Raw genomic sequence first — 16231 nt, forward strand, 5'->3', positions numbered from 1 at the left:
CCAGTCATGATAAAACTCTACCATCTGGTGAGCAAGATGTATGAGACAGGCAAAATACTCTCAGACTTCAAGAAGAGTATAATAATTCCAATCCCAAAGAATGGAGGTGTTGACAGATGTGAAAATTACCGAACTATCAGTTTAATAAGTCACAGCTGCAAAATACTAGTGCGAATTCTATACAGACGAATGGAAAAACTGGTAGAAGCGGACCTCGGGGAAGATCAGTTTGGATTCTGTAGAAATGGTGGAACACGTGAGGCAATACTAACCTTACGACTTATCTTAGAAGAAAGATTAAGAAAAGGCAAACTTATGTTTCTAGCATTTGTAGACTTAGAGAAAGCTTTTGACAATGTTGACTGGAATACTCTCTTTCAAACTCTGAAGGAGGAGGAGGAGGAGATTAGTGTTTTTCTTTCTGGGCTTTTTACTCAAGGTCCTTTTTAACTTGTTTGACCCATACTATATTCTTTAATTTTCCAACGTATGCCATAATCTGATGTGTAAGGCTTGCCTTATTGTTGGGAGTCTTTGAACATGTCCAAAAAATTTAAATCCTTGTTTTTTAATGTCTTCTGCCAGGTTTGACCATTTCTCTATTGCTTTACAGGATTTCAGTCTCTACTGGCCATTTGTTTCGTCTAGATCACAAATTTTTCTTATAACTCTTCATTCTTCCTTCACATTGTTTCCTAGATAAACATTTCTGTTGAGAATTAATATTTTTTTTTCATATACAGAGGAGCTTCAGGATTGATAACTCTGTTGTAATGTCTAATCTTTGTCTGTGTGTGTGCGTGTGTGTTTGCAGATGTCATGCACTCTCCCACAAGCTCTCTTGACATATTTTAATCAAGCTGTCAGTGCTTCCCTTACTAGCCCCATTTGTTCTACGATCTCACTGACATACTTAAAGTGTTTGACCCTTTTGATTTGCTCTACGTTTTGTTTAATTTTTGAATGTTAAATTTGGTACAGATCAATACTTTAATCCTTTTTTAAACGTGTTGTAGGCCAGTCTTTTCACCACACTCTTTGAGGGCTTCCGTCCAACTATTGTGTTTCCATTTTCCATTAGTAATGCTAAATCATCTGAAAAAGCTAAGCAGGGGAGATTCTTATCTTTGTCCATCCAAGCAGGATATGTTTCCAGATATTTATTTATGGACTTTTATCTAATATGAGTCTGAAGTGAGTGGTTCTTATATTTTGCACACAAAATTTTATTTTGAACATAGTGTCTGTGAGTGTATCTTTAAGGAGACTTACTGTCTTTTGGTCTAGTCCCTGCCCATCTAGGATATCAAACAAAGACTGTCAGTCAGTGAAGTCATATCTTGTTGAAGTCGACGAAAGTGTAAATGATTGAGCTGTTTTAGTATTGTTTTTAAGCTGAAAATCTGTTCTACACAGGAGCACCCTACTAGAAATCTCTCTTGGTATTCACTGAACTTGTATTCACACTTTTCTTGTGTTCTTTGAAGTAAACATGCTGAGAATATCTCACATGTGGCTTTAAGGAGAGGGCTCCCTCTGTAGGTACTTACATCTGTCCTATCACTTTTTGTGTGGAAAGGGTGGACAACTGCATACTTCCATTCTTCTGGCAGTTCTTCTTTATGCCAAATATTCATGATGATTTGTGCAAAGTTCCTCAAGTGTGTATGTCCCTATGCACGTCAATAACTCTGCAATGATGTCATTATCTGCAGAAGTCCTGTTGTTTGTTAGTCTAAGGATATGATTGCAGAGGACCACAGAAGTATCGCAATTGCTCCCTGCAGTTGTCATGGCTTGTCAGAGTTAGTTTAGCATCCTGATTTCTGAAACACAGATTCTGCATTGTCTATCCACAGACCTTCTCATGGAATGTACTGTAAAAAAAACGAGGCTGTTGTGTTCCCTAAAGTTATTTTCAACCTCTTCGTCTGTCTGATTAATGTTTCCAGCTGTCTTCTGATCTCAAAAAAGTGTTCTTTAGTTTCAGGTGTTTTTTTTTATATAATTTTACATTTCTGGAAGGCTCTCTTTCATTCTTTCAAAGTGTTTTCACACATTTAGTCCCACCTAGATTGTTTTGTGTTCTTCCCTGGGTTAGCTTTTTGGCTTTCTGTGTAGTCTTGGTTTGGAACTGTTCACAGGTAACTGCCTTTTCTTTCTCCCATACCTCTTGTTTATTAGTTTCTTGACTCTTTTTGTGTCAATTTACTGAGGGTGTACCCTTGCAGTGTGCTTTTTTGGAGTAAATTTATCTTTAATGTGGACAAGATAGTGATCCGAGTTCACATTTGCAACTATGCAGATTTTTACATTGTGAACTTTTTTCTGAGAATGGTATGTGATAGCAACATGATGGATACTCATCAAGCAGTTGTATGCGTTACCTCCAGGTCTTTTGGTTTTGGAAATTTTTCCTCCTTTCTCTGCCACACAGACTGAATGATGGATAGTCTAAATAAATTTTTCTTTTTAGTATTATATTTTTGACTGTTACTGTTATTTTAAAATTGCAACTGGTTACTGACAGCAAACTTCATAAGGTAGTAAATATTCTGTGAGGCTCCTGTGAGTAGGTTCTAGACTCTAGAGTGAACATCACACTATCCTTATCACACAGTTCTGTGCAGCAAACACTTTTTCTGAATGAAGGGTTTCCACAGAGTAACATCCTGTAAGACATTAGTGAATGAAAGTAGGATACGTAAGTCAACTTTTTGACATTTTCATCTCCAAAATATTATAGTATCCACGTTGTAAAGGTTACAGATCTTAGGCTTTTGAGAAGACCTGTAACATATGACTTCCAGTTCAGTTCTTCTGAACATAAACACTTAAGAATTTTGAATACTGCTTTTAAGTTATTTATTTATTCTCATGCATTGCAGAGCTACATGTACTGTGTTTTATCTAAGTGCAGTGACATTCCATTTGCAGAGAACCAGTTGTTACTTTTGTGAGTAAGCCTTGAACCTACCCAGCCATCAACCAACAACTCATCTGAGAGAGGTGATCACATAACTTCTTGGAGGCCAGCTTTCCTGAAGACAGACACAACTTGGCCACGAACCGCCCGACAACCAGATGGCATCCCAGATGCCAATAGAGGTCACTGGTCCCACAGGCCTATTCTCCTCTGTGGGCCACGTGATTGAAAGTAGTGTCTACAGTAACCTGGTGCCTGGGCCATATTTGGATCAGCACTCAAGTCACAATGAGCATTTTATTCTGCACGAGTTTCCTAGGCCAGATGCCGAATGTAGCTCACATTCCATCAGTCACGAACTCACTTTGGAGTTGCCACAATGGCAGGGTTTTACTTCATGCCAGTGATCAGCTGGTAGACTTGTAAGATTTCTTGTCTTTGTTTGTACCCCAGACTTGACTGTTTTTCATCATACTTGAACTTTGAAAGTGAAGTGTTCTTCTGGGTCATTATCTCTTACCGTGACTAAGTATACAAAATTTTAATTTTGGACTGTCCCATCAAGACTTGCACTTTGGCTAGTGTAATGCACCTGTGTATTTACTAGTTAGTGATATTTCTAGCAGTGTTCATTTTCTTCCTAAAAGCCTTTAGCATCCAGACAATGTTTATGTTTATTCTTTCTTCTGAGAAGTGACTTTTCATTCAGGCCTTTGGGCTCTGATTTTAACTATTAACTTTTAATAACAACTTTTCTTTCACTACTTGATAAGAGACGTTCTTTTAATACTTTTTATTCCTTGTTCAAGAAGTAACTGTCTTTGTCAAGTGATTAATTCTTACATTAATACAAACACATGTTGGATAGGACATGGTCTCTCTTTTTAAATAAAATTTGTTCTACCAAACTTAGTGAATACTTCTTGTCCATCAAACCAGATGGATGCAATAGGTACTTTTCAAAGAATTTCATTTACATTTTCAAGTGTTGCAGTTTCTCCATTAGGCTTGCTTATAATATTAACATAGTCACCAAGGAGAATTATTTCTGCTTTTAGAACATACGACAGGTCATTTATATACACCATTGGCCATTAAAACTGAAACAGCAGGAAGGGTAGCAAATAATAAAATTTTACTTACTATACATACAAGCACAGTCAAAAGAAAATATGATATTTGTAACTAATTTTGAGGTATACATGGCGTGAAGTTTAGTATTCAGAGCTGCCTCCACTAGCAACAACAGTAGCTCTAACTCGGGTCGGCACCAAGTCAAATTGAGCTCGCATGACAGATACGGGTACATAATTCCATGCTGTTTCAACTCTGTACCAGAGCTCAGAAATTGTAATGGCTTGTAAGAGGGAGTGCGACAGCCTCTCAGAAACCCATAACCAAGTGTTTTCAATGGGTGAGGCATATGGAGAACATGTTTGCCTAGGCAACATTCACACGCCCTCTTTATGAGGTAGGTAAGACAAGAAAGGGCAACACATGGTCTTATGTTATGTTGTTGAAATATCACTTCATGGAGACCTCAAAGATAGGGCACAGCCATTGACATGTCAGACGTGTAATGGTTGCTGTCCAAATTTCCAGCAATGCAAGCCAGAGGTGATCATGTTGTGCACCCAGTCTCACCTCATACTTCCATAGGAGGTGCTGGAGCTGTACACCAGTGACAAAAGCAATCTGGCAATATTCATTCTCCTTGGAGTCACCCCTCATGAATTCTGGATGCACAACTATTACTTGTGCAAACAGGTGACTCAATGCCACTCCTGTGACAAGGACTGTCATTGACGAACTTCTGTCAACATGCCTCTCTCTGCTGCTGCAACAACATATGCTGCAACAATGGTCAAGATGCTAACAGTATGTGATGCTCCAGATGCCATCACACCATCTGTGTGGATACTTGTCTCACTGCAAACAAGCCCAGTTTATGACTGACAGTATGTAAATTGACTGTTTGATCCTGCACAGTTGAGTGAACAATATGTCTTTTTTTCTTGGACACTAGCTACATGGTGTCATTGAAATCCTGCATGGAACTGAGTATAGCCCTTGTAAATCCATGAATTCAATACACTGATGAGCCAAAATATTATGACCACCTGTTTAATAATGTGTCGTTCCACTTTTCAAACACAGTACAACAGAGTCTCTGCTTGTAATGGATTCTACAAGTCCTTGACAGGATTCCAGAATTATGTGGCATCAGATGTCTATGCACAGGTTAAGCAATTCCCGAAAATTTCAGGATGGTGGTTTACGGGCACTCAGGTGGCACCTAATATGTGTTCCAATGGGTAGAAATCAGGCACATTTACTGGCCAAGACATCAATTTGAGTTCACTATAATGCCTCTCAAACCACTGTAGCAGGATTCTAACCTTGCAAAATGGACAGTCATTTTGATGGAATATGTCATTGCCATAGTGGGAGACTTCAAACATGAAGCGATGCAGGCAGTCAGCAATAATGTTTATGTCGTTCACTGCTGTCAGGATGCTTTTGATTACCACCATAGATCCCATGGAAACCAAACTCAATGTACCCCATAGCGTAAGCACAATTCTGTCCTCACTGGTCTGCATCTGTTGTGCGATGCTTGTTTTGTGGAGTCATTTGCCTGCATGACAGTATGTAAGAATCCAACCATCAACCAGGTGTAACAAGAAATGTGATTCATTTGATAGGTGACGCATTTCTATTGATCCACAGTGAAAACTCAGGGACACGTAGGGGTCATGTGATGTGGAACTCCTCCAGGTTCAACAATGGCCTTTGAACGGTGTGCTCTGAAACAATTGTGCCTGCACAAGCATAGTACTCCATCATCTGATCTGCCACAGATTCTTATCTATCCTGGCTTACACAGTGGGGGATCCTCTGACCTCTACGTTTTGTGATCAGATGTGGTCATCCAATACCTTATGGCCTACTCGTGGTTTCACTGTCCTTCAACTACTTTCCACAGGTGCTCACAACATAGTACACTAACAGGCAACTAGATTCACTGTTTCAGAGATTCTCATTTCCAGCCGTAGTGCCACATCAATGTGCCCTTTGTCAAAACCGCTTATATCATTCGATTTCTGCATTTGTGGCCCTTCTCTTTGCTATAATGACTGCCCATTCATCTCTGTCCCACATACATTCTTTGCTTACTGCATCATGCGTCCACATCACCACCAGGAGGCATTCAACCTCACAGTGGGCAGTACTCATAATGTTTTGGTTCATAAGAGTATTCATCTAACTGCCATGAGATCCCGAGCATCGCAAGCAGCAACACTGTCGTATGATAAACTGCAGCCTCGATAGACCGCGATCCTGCTGTTGTCTTATTCTGACACATGCTGATAGATTGTTCCTCCTCCTTACACAGGACATAATATTATCATCTTAAAAATAATCAACATTCAAATTTGACTTCCGAATGAGAACCCCACCATGTAATCTTTCCTTATATAAAGAATAGGAATGACATTAATCCTACCTACTTTCTGCATTTGCACTGAAATGCTATCATTTGCATTCCTAGCCAAGTAGTATACTTCATGCCAATTTGACATTTGTTGCACATCATCTTCATGGTGTTGCAATTGTAATGGCCTTTGGTGCACAACAAAAACAAGACTTGATCCAGTATCAGTCCTCATGGTATACCTGTAGCGATTACTCCCTATTCTGAAGATGACTTCTGAATTTTGTAGGTTAATGGATGTGCTTAAAAACATCTTTTATATATTGCAGGGATGGAAAAATATTATCACTGTTCCAGTTGTAATTAAGCAGTGAGCAATGCTTTAGTGTTCTTCAACATACACTGAAAAATCAAGTAAAAGATGTCTTGTTAGCAACATGGTAATTAATACATACGTATTTAATATCAAATTTTCCTCAAAGAAAAAATGTTTAGTTTTAAGAGTTCTATTCAATTATATTAATTTTGTTCTGTCTTTCTGTCTGAAAATCCGAAGTTAACTTTAAATGTTCCAATGTTCCAGTTGCTTTCAGGTAACATATGGTTCCCTGTTCAGTTGGTCATTGATATGTAGCCTGAGACATATTTTTCTAAAAAAAAAAAAAAAAAAAAAAAAAAAAAAAAAAAAAAAAAAAACCATCATCAGAAATAATATGATATATGACATGAACCATTGACCTTGTCATTGGTGGGGAGGCTTGTGTGCCTCAGCAATACAGATGTGTGGTTCATGAAGAGGGGCAGCAGCCTTTTCCATAGTTGCAGGGGCAACAGTCTGGATGATTGACTGGTCTTGCCTTGTAACATCAACCAAAACAGCTTTGCTGTTCTGGTACTGTGAACGGCTGCAAGCAAGGGGAAACTACAGCCACAATTTTTTCCGAGGGCATGCAGCTCTACTGTATGGTCAAATGAATTGCAAGCAGAATGATGGAAGGAGTATATAGAGGGTCTATACAACAGAGGTGTACTTGAGGGCAATATGGAAATGGAAGAGGACATGAGATGAGAAGGGAGATGTGATACTGCATGACAAATATGACAAAGCATTGAAAGACTTATGTTGAAACAAGGCCCCGGGAGTAGACAATGTTCCGTTAGAGCTACTGATAGCCTTGGGAGAGACAGCCATGACAGAACTCTTCCATTGGGTGAGCAAGGTGTATGAGACAGGCAAAATACCCTCCGACTTCAAGAATATAGTAATTCCAATTCCAAAGAAAGCATGAGCTGACAGGTGTGAAAATTACTGAACTATAAGTTTAATAAGTCAGGGCTGTGAAATACTAACACAAATCCTTTACAGAAGGATGGAAAAACTGGCAGAAGCCAAACTTGGGGAAGTTCAGTTTGGATTCCAGAGAAATGTAGGAACATGCGAGGCAACACTGACCCTACAACTTCTCATAGAAGATGGGTTAAGGAAAGGCAAACCTATGTTTATAGCATTTGCAGACTTATGGAAAGCTTTTGATAGTGTTGACTGGAATACTCTCTTTCAAATTTTAAAGCTAGGGCAGGTGTAAAATACACAGAGAGGAAGGCTATTTACAATTTGCACAGAAACCAGATGGCAGGTATAAGAGTTGCGGGGCATGAAAGGGTGACAGTGGTGGAGAAGGGAGTGAAACAGGGTTGTAGCCTATTCCTCATGTTATTAAATCTGTATATGGAGCAAGCAGTAAAGAAAACAAAAGAAAATTTGGAGTAGGAATTAAAGTCCAGGGAGAAGAAATAAAAGCATTGAGGTTTGCCGATGACATTGGAATTTTGTTAGACGCACCAAAGGACTTGGAAGAGCAATAGAATGGAATGGACAGTGTCTTGAAAGGAGGATATAAGATGAACATCAACAAAAGCAAAACAAGGATAATGGAATGTAGTTTAAATAAATCAGTTGTTAGAGGGAGTTAGATTAGGAAATGTGACGCTGCAAGTAGTAGATGAGTTTTGCTATTTGGGAAGCAAAATAACTGATGATGGTTGAAGCAGAGAGAGGATATAAAATGTACACTGACAATGGCAAGAAAAGCATTTCTGAAGAAGATAAATTTATTAAATCAAGTGTAGAGTTAAGTGTCAGGAAGTCCTTTCTGAAAGTATTTGTATGGAGTGTAGCCATATTTAGAAGTGAAACATGGAAGATAAACAGTTTAGACGAGAAGAGAAGAGAGGCTTTTGAAACGTGGTGCTATGGAAAAATGCTGAAGATTAGATTGGTAGATCACGTAACTAGTGAGGAGGTACTGAACAGTGGTGGAGAGAATAGAAATTTGTGGCACAACCTGACTAGAATAAGGGGTTGGTTGGTAGGACACATTCTGAGGCATCAACGGATCACCAGTTTAGTTGGTTGGTTGGTTTTGAGGAAGGAGACCACAGACAGCGAGGCCATCGGTCTCATTGGATTGGGGAAGGACGGGGAAGGAAGTCGGCCGTGCCCTTTTAAAGGAACCATCCCGGCATTTGCCTGGAGTGATTTAGGGAAATCACGGAAAACCTAAATCAGGATGGCCGGACGCGGGATTGAACCGTCGTCCTCCCGAATGCGAGTCCAGTGTACCAGTTTAGTACCGGAGGGAAGTGCGGGGGATAAAAATCATAGAGGAAGACCAAGACATGAATACAGTAAGCAGATTCAGAAGGATGTAGGTTGCAGTAATTACTATTGAAAGTAATCAAGCAGCTTGACAGGACAGAGTAGCATGGAGAGCTGCATCAAACCAGTCTTTGGACTGAAGACCACAAAAACAACATGACATTGATCTTAGGTTAGTACTGGTCTAACAGTAAGAAAAGGAATAAAATAGTAAAGTTAGTTTCATAACAAAGTTCCAAATATTACATGAGCTCAAGAAAAGTCTTTTGGTTGAATGCTGTCAACTGGTTGCACTTCACTTCACTTCAGTAGATGCCTTCATGGAATATCTCGTCACAGAATGAAAAATCTGACTGTTAGAGCAACTGTCACTCACAAATACAGTGATAAGGTTGTCTGTACAACTGTTGAGAAACTTTACTTCAGAAATGAATACAGCCTCGAACAACTAGGCTTGTAATGCAACAGATATTTGACCAGGACAACATAGCAAACATCAATATTCAGATAAAACTTTTGTTTCTTAACATAGCAAACAGACAACTTAAAAAAAAGAGCATTAATGAAGTACAGGAAAACATCAAGAAAACTGACTTACTATATAGGAAACAGTAACATAATTTGGAAACAGCCAGTATTTTTGCGAGTAAACTTAAAAAAAAGGCCTAAAATTAAGAATGTAACTGATGGATCAATTGCAAAAACTGATTTACTATGTAGGAAACAGCAAGATAATTTGAAAACAATCAAATATTTTTGGGAAGAAACTTAAAAAAAGTCCAAAACCTAAGAATGTAACTGACAGATATAGGAACCCCAGGGATAAGAAATCTTCAAAGTAGGATAAAACCACCTACACACAAGGTATATCTGGAAAGTAATTCCATTATAATTTTCAGATAATCGTATTGATTCCAACTTACTCAGACAAATTGGCTTAGATAGGTGGGAGTCTTAGCTTTTCAATACTGTCTAGTTGCTCTTAACTTAATGAGCATTAGGACATCTTTTTCTGTGAGCCTCTTAATAATCCATTTGTTGTGACAATCAATGTGGTCCACACTTTAACAATGGTAATTCATCAAGTTCAGTGCTAAACTCAACAAATGTATTTCCAACATATACCAAATGATTCAGCAGGGCTAAGAGGACTTTAATTTGTCATATTTAACATTTGTGAGTGACTCTTCATGGTCATCAAAGAGCAAAAGTGAAAAAGTATGTATTTTTTGATCATTATATTTTGAACATCAACCATTGAATTACTGGGAATGAAAGATAGAGATTCCCTACTATGAGTGTGTACTTGAGAGATTTTCAAGGGACTTCCAACCACAAAAGGAGATTGCTCAGACCTAGCACTTCTACCAAGTTAGTGCTTCCAGCCACATCTGTCTCCACAACTAGGAGTTCTTGGCCAAACAGAAGTTGTCAACATTGGTCCAGTTGCCCTACCATCCCACATCTAGCTCCAAAAGACTTTTTCCTGTTAGCAATAATCAAGGTCAGTTTGAAAGTACTTCACTTCGGGGCCATCAAAGCAATCCAAAAAACAATGAAAAAGCCTCTAAATGTGATACCCATCAATGGCTACCAGAATGAGTATAGCACATAGCACAGTCACTGAAAAAAGGTGTAGATTTAAAAGGGGGGTTACTTCAAAGAATTTCAAATATTTGTAATGAGATATCCCCCCCCCTGCCCCCCCCCCCCCCCCCCCCCCCCACACACACACACCCTGGATATAACCGCATTATTTTTGGACACACCATATACAATACATTAATTTTGATTCCTGTTACCTCACCACAAAATTAAAAGAAAGTCTGGGCTTCAAAACTGACACAATTGCAAGTAATGATAGTTGTTGATTATGTTAAAGAAAATTTAATCTTGCATTGCTTTTCAAAAAGCCATCAGGAAGAGATGGCTCACTAGTGAGGTCATCTTCCTGAGAAAGAAATGTAAAGGGAATAAACAACAGACATTGGCAATTTCAAACACAGTGACTAGTGGAAGTAGAACAAGCTACACCGAGTCACCCTTCTCTAACATTACCTTTTTTTAATACACCTAACCAATACTAGGTATACGATCGATTATTGCACAAGTTAAAATTACCTCAGCTGTTTCATTAAAAGAATTCATATGATTTTGTGTATAATGTATTATATTTCAGGCTAAAATGTATAAAAAAGAAATTAATGTTTTACAATCAATATATACTATCAGTTAAAATTAATCTCCTTTTAAGGATAATTGAAATTACAAAATTTCTGGCATACTTAAAATTCATATTATTAATTAAACAATCTAATGCTAATTATTAAATTTGCTTCTGGATTTACTTATGAAATAATGATATAATTTGGTAAAGATTCTTCTCCTGTTGAGAAATTTTGTGATCTCTTTTGCTTTGTAAACTATTTGGAAAATGTGAGTAACACAGAATGTAAGAAGTGGGCATACCTCTGATGGAAATGCATGTATCTTGCTAAATTTGTCGACAACAATGTAATTATTAAAGTCAATGTGATTTAGAAGAAAGGGATAAAATAAAAAGATGTTTATAGCAACAGGCTAATCTTCATCAGTTATTTAGTGCAACAAGAACCCGCAACATTAAATCAAATTTTCAGCTGCAAGATGGTACCCCAGACAAGTCCTTGAACCATAGACAACATCAATGAGATAATGAAGATGAGTAAAAAGTTATTATCTTGCATATCTTACACCTCTCGAACCTTTTGAAAATAGTGAAAATAGATTTAATAGTGCTGTGTGAGAGGGTAAGATTACAAATCATAAATTCCTTACCTTCTTTGGTATTTTTGTGTTATTTCACCCTACTATCTCATCATTTCACTTTACTGAAGCTTTATTATCCAACCTATCATCTGTCTTCACTCATCAGCTGTGGTGATTCGAATGATAACCACTGGAATGAATCATGAGGACCCGTGTTTCATTTCCATTACAGATATCCTACAATCATGTTGAGAAGTGCAACAGACTGAGGAGAATCAGATTATGAACAGAGGAAAAGTAGGGTTTGAAGACAGCATTAGCATTTACATAACAGGTTTGAAAGGAACCAGTATTGAGCTAGAGGTGTAACAGCACAGAGGGTGACAATGTGCTTAGCAGAATTCTGCTGTATTGCTGTGCATTCACTGCAAATTTTAGGAATGACAGAGTGCCACATTTATGCTAAGAATTCTCTGCACATCCTGTTTTCTCTGTGTACATGTGCAAACAGGTATTGCTTCCACAGAACCATTTTTCTTCTATTTTGGTCATATACAGTATACACACATGATTGTGATACCAGAAACTATGCTGATCTTGCTTCATTTTACACAATATAATTAAGATCCATTTTAGGACACTTGTATTTCTAGGTGTTCAATGTTTCTCTAAATAACTCAGATAGTTATTGGTTCAGTAGTGGCATTACATCCCACTTTTCCTGTCACAGTTGACACCTCTAATAATCTCCTTACCAAAGAAATGTGAAATCTGAAGGTTATACTGCATCAGTCTTTGCAAAACTTCAGAAATCTACTTTTACAAATGACTTTTTAATTTATTGGTCTCCCATGACATTTTATTTTAAATTGGACTTCAGGATAACTTCTCATCTGTTACTAATTTTATATGCTCCTGCATCCTGCATTTCCCCTTTCATTATCATTGGCACCAGAATAATGAATTTCTAATTCTCAAATTTTCAAAATTTGGAAGCTTAATTTATAACTTGATGCATGCCTAGTAGATTAATTTTTTAAGCTGTTTTACCTGTTATCCTGTTTCATCCTTGCTTAATAGAGATTAAAATAAATTTTAATAAAATAATGGAAGCTTCATCCTGTGTTTGGTAAAGACCATTCTATGTATAAACTTTCATAAATGTGAAATATGTCAGTAAAGTGCTTGAATAATTTACAAAATTTCTGCAATGTGTGCAGTGAAGGAATTTTAAAATCTGAGACGTACGGTTTTTTCACTTCTCGGAGAAATATAATTTCATTTATGGTATAACTGATGCCAGTACATAACTTAGCACAACACACATAACATGCATATTGTCAACTGGACAGAAAAAAGTAGTTTGTAGGAAGTACTGTTTAGAATTCCTGTAAATTTGAGGGACCTGAAAAACTGCTGTGATTTGACACTCCTCTTCAAATAATTTCACAGTACTAACATAGTTGCATTAAATTTTGGAAGTGGAATATTTTCAAGAAACCTCAGGTATATCTTACAAATTTTCACTATACAAAAAAGAAAATATCAAAGAAGGATATACACAAGATTTTTATGAAAGTGATTATGTTTATTGCGCACTCATTTCTTGGTGTTGTGTTAAAGTGTAGAGGTCACACGTTTACATTTTCCAAAATGAACTTACACGGAAAATTAATAATTAGCATGCTAATATTGACAACATGCCTTTCAGATATAGAGAAAGACATTACTGCTATCTCTGCTGGTTCATTACGTAACTACCAGTAAACATGTAATATATTTCTTTTCTAAATACATAAAGCAAAATATTGAAAGCATTAGAGAGATTTTCAGATGTAAATACATACAAATAAATAAAATGACAATTTGCTACATGAAATATTACCAGATCGAGATTCAGCAGAGTTTCTTGAAAAATTCATGACTGGTACCATCTATCTACAGAGTAATACTGAGTTCCCTTAGAGTAACTATGGAGGGAATTGTTTTACTAAAACTGACAGAATTTGACTAGCACCCTTAACTAAATACTAACACAGTATTATCTCTGTTTATACTGCATTAGAAAGCAATACCTAAAACCTACATATGACCCCCATGGAAGACATCATATGCTTACATTTATGCCATACTATAAACAGTTGCAAGAACCATTTACCCCTTTCAGTGCACAAAAATTTGTTAATGAAGCCACATTACAAACTACAGAATTAACATTAAAAGCAGTTTTAATTCACAGTTGTAGTTAACCTTTAAAGATGAGGAACTTAAACTACTACAACAAGTGTGTAGCGAGAGTAATCACTAACTATGGAAAACTAATGAGCATCCAGAACAATTGGTGTTTCTTGCTACATAACTGAGTGACTGTTGTGTTCTAATCCTGACTTTATTAATTTGTGTAGTAAATAAATATCCAGTGAAAAGAAACTCAAATTAATGCAGTTCCTTCTGTATATAAAAATCCTGAATGTTCAGAAGTCTTTATGAACACTAAGTACTGGTTGATATTCAAAACATGCAGATTACACAAAGCACCTGATGCTACCTACTAGAATGGTTAATGAGATACTGACATTTCTTTCCCATTACCATGCATTTAATCTTACAGAAGCACAAACTTGTCTCCTATGGTAAATAAGTAATTTCCAAACAAAAAGACTATCAGCACCATACATAATAAATAATAAATAAGTACCTATACCACTGAATTTTAAAGTATAACTGTTCAAGAATGTATCAACAGGAAGATTAATTATATCCAACGAACTAATTTACACTTGCACTGTCACATCATGAAAAGTTAAATATCAATAATTTCTTAAGCTTTCTTGTACATTTTTCCCTTCATAAAGTATTCGCAAAAAGAAAGGATTTTTGAAAACTAAACAAAGAGAACAAAGTCATCACAAAAAAGAAATAACATGTCACTTTATAATCAAACATAGAAAACTAAACATCTTTCATTTCAGTACAAAAAGTGGCAGTACTTAAAAGATTACAAATTTATAGTTAAGCACAGAAGACCAATTTTCGAACATATTTTCATGAAAATTATTTAAAACTTCATTTTTAGGAATTTTAATGCTACAATTCTAAGATGAAATGGCTCAATAAAGCAAAACTATCAAATAATTTAGAAGTTGTCAAATTTTTGCAGTTCACAAATGGATAGGATGGCAATGGGTATTTTTTTAAATGTAAGCCTGTAGCAGGCAATCATTGCTTATATTTGTTTTATCTGTCAACTTAGTTGACTCACAGATTAAAAAACTGCTACACCCCATACAACAAGTGGTAAAAAAGCAAGTGATTACTGCCATGTGTAAATCTCATTCAGAATATTAAATTTACTAACATTATTTCTGACACTATTTCTCATTTCAATATCAGGAAATTTTACAGTTCTGGCACACAATACAAAATTATTGCTGGCATATGCAATGTTTATGGTTTTTTATACAAAGTCGGTTCCATATGAAAATAAATTACTTTATAGCAGCTTATACTCTTAATTAAGTTTAAATAAATAAAATATACTTAAATATTCATGAACATTTCATACATATGGACTGAAAATTTCTTCTATCTAAAATACTTCCATGCATTATATATGTGCAATAACAATGAAACTCCAAGTAGCCCAATAATCAACATTCCCAGATTTTCACAAAAAAGTATGAAAAACAGTCAAGGCTACAAAAGTGTGCTGAATGCTTTCCATTTACTCACATATACACATGTGAACAGTAAATTCTATCAATAATTACTCCATCATTATAAAATGGAATTAGTACAAAACTGGTGTGTAATAACATCAGAGCTACTTTTCTGGTTCAGCACAAATATTTTCAGTACAGTGGGAAGGAAGGAAGGTTCCTAGACATCTTATATCTTCACAAACTGCAGAAGCTTTCCACAGTTCTTTCTGCTGAACAAAATTTAAAATCTGTTTACAAGTTTACTTGAGAATTCTGTGTCCCATGTTCTTTCCCACACACAAGAACATCTCTTCGTGCAAGTAAAACACACACACACACACACACACACAAAAAAAACTGAAGTGATTCTGATCAGATGATAACCAGTAGTAATGATGTTAAACTAGCTGCTCTGTAAAAGAAAAAAAGACCATGTTACCAATGCAATTTTAGTTCAAAAGGTGAAAACACTGTGTTTCAAATAAATACCGTATTGGAATATAAGTATTGGATAATAATAAATTTGAAAAACTGCAATAACTATCAAATTAAGACTATTAGCTACAGAAGAGGAGCCCTTGCTGAATCAAAAATGAGCTGAGGAGGATATACATCCAACCACAGAGTTTCTAGTTTTTAAAGCTTCTTCAGGAGATAAAAATGCAGAAAAGGTACAGATGCAAATGGATGGAAGGAAAATTCATTCAAAATATAGTGTGGAGAAACAGGACTACTGCATTAACTTCCAGTTCTAGAGGTCA

General features: G+C 36.4%; 1 protein-coding gene across 1 annotated transcript in view; it reads right to left on the reverse strand.

The window, feature by feature from the left end:
• Positions 1-13080: 13080 nt before the first annotated feature.
• LOC126470026 (PDZ domain-containing protein 8) overlaps positions 13081-16231 on the reverse strand; it is a 233702-nt gene continuing 230551 nt past the window's right edge. The window contains exon 14 of the mRNA XM_050097511.1: positions 13081-15882. Coding sequence (XP_049953468.1) covers positions 15874-15882 — 9 coding nt within the window. The 3' untranslated portion in view covers positions 13081-15873. The remainder of the gene's footprint in view (positions 15883-16231) is intronic.

This window comes from Schistocerca serialis, chromosome 3 (assembly GCF_023864345.2).
Source record: "Schistocerca serialis cubense isolate TAMUIC-IGC-003099 chromosome 3, iqSchSeri2.2, whole genome shotgun sequence".
NCBI classification, from domain to species: Eukaryota; Metazoa; Arthropoda; class Insecta; order Orthoptera; family Acrididae; genus Schistocerca; species Schistocerca serialis.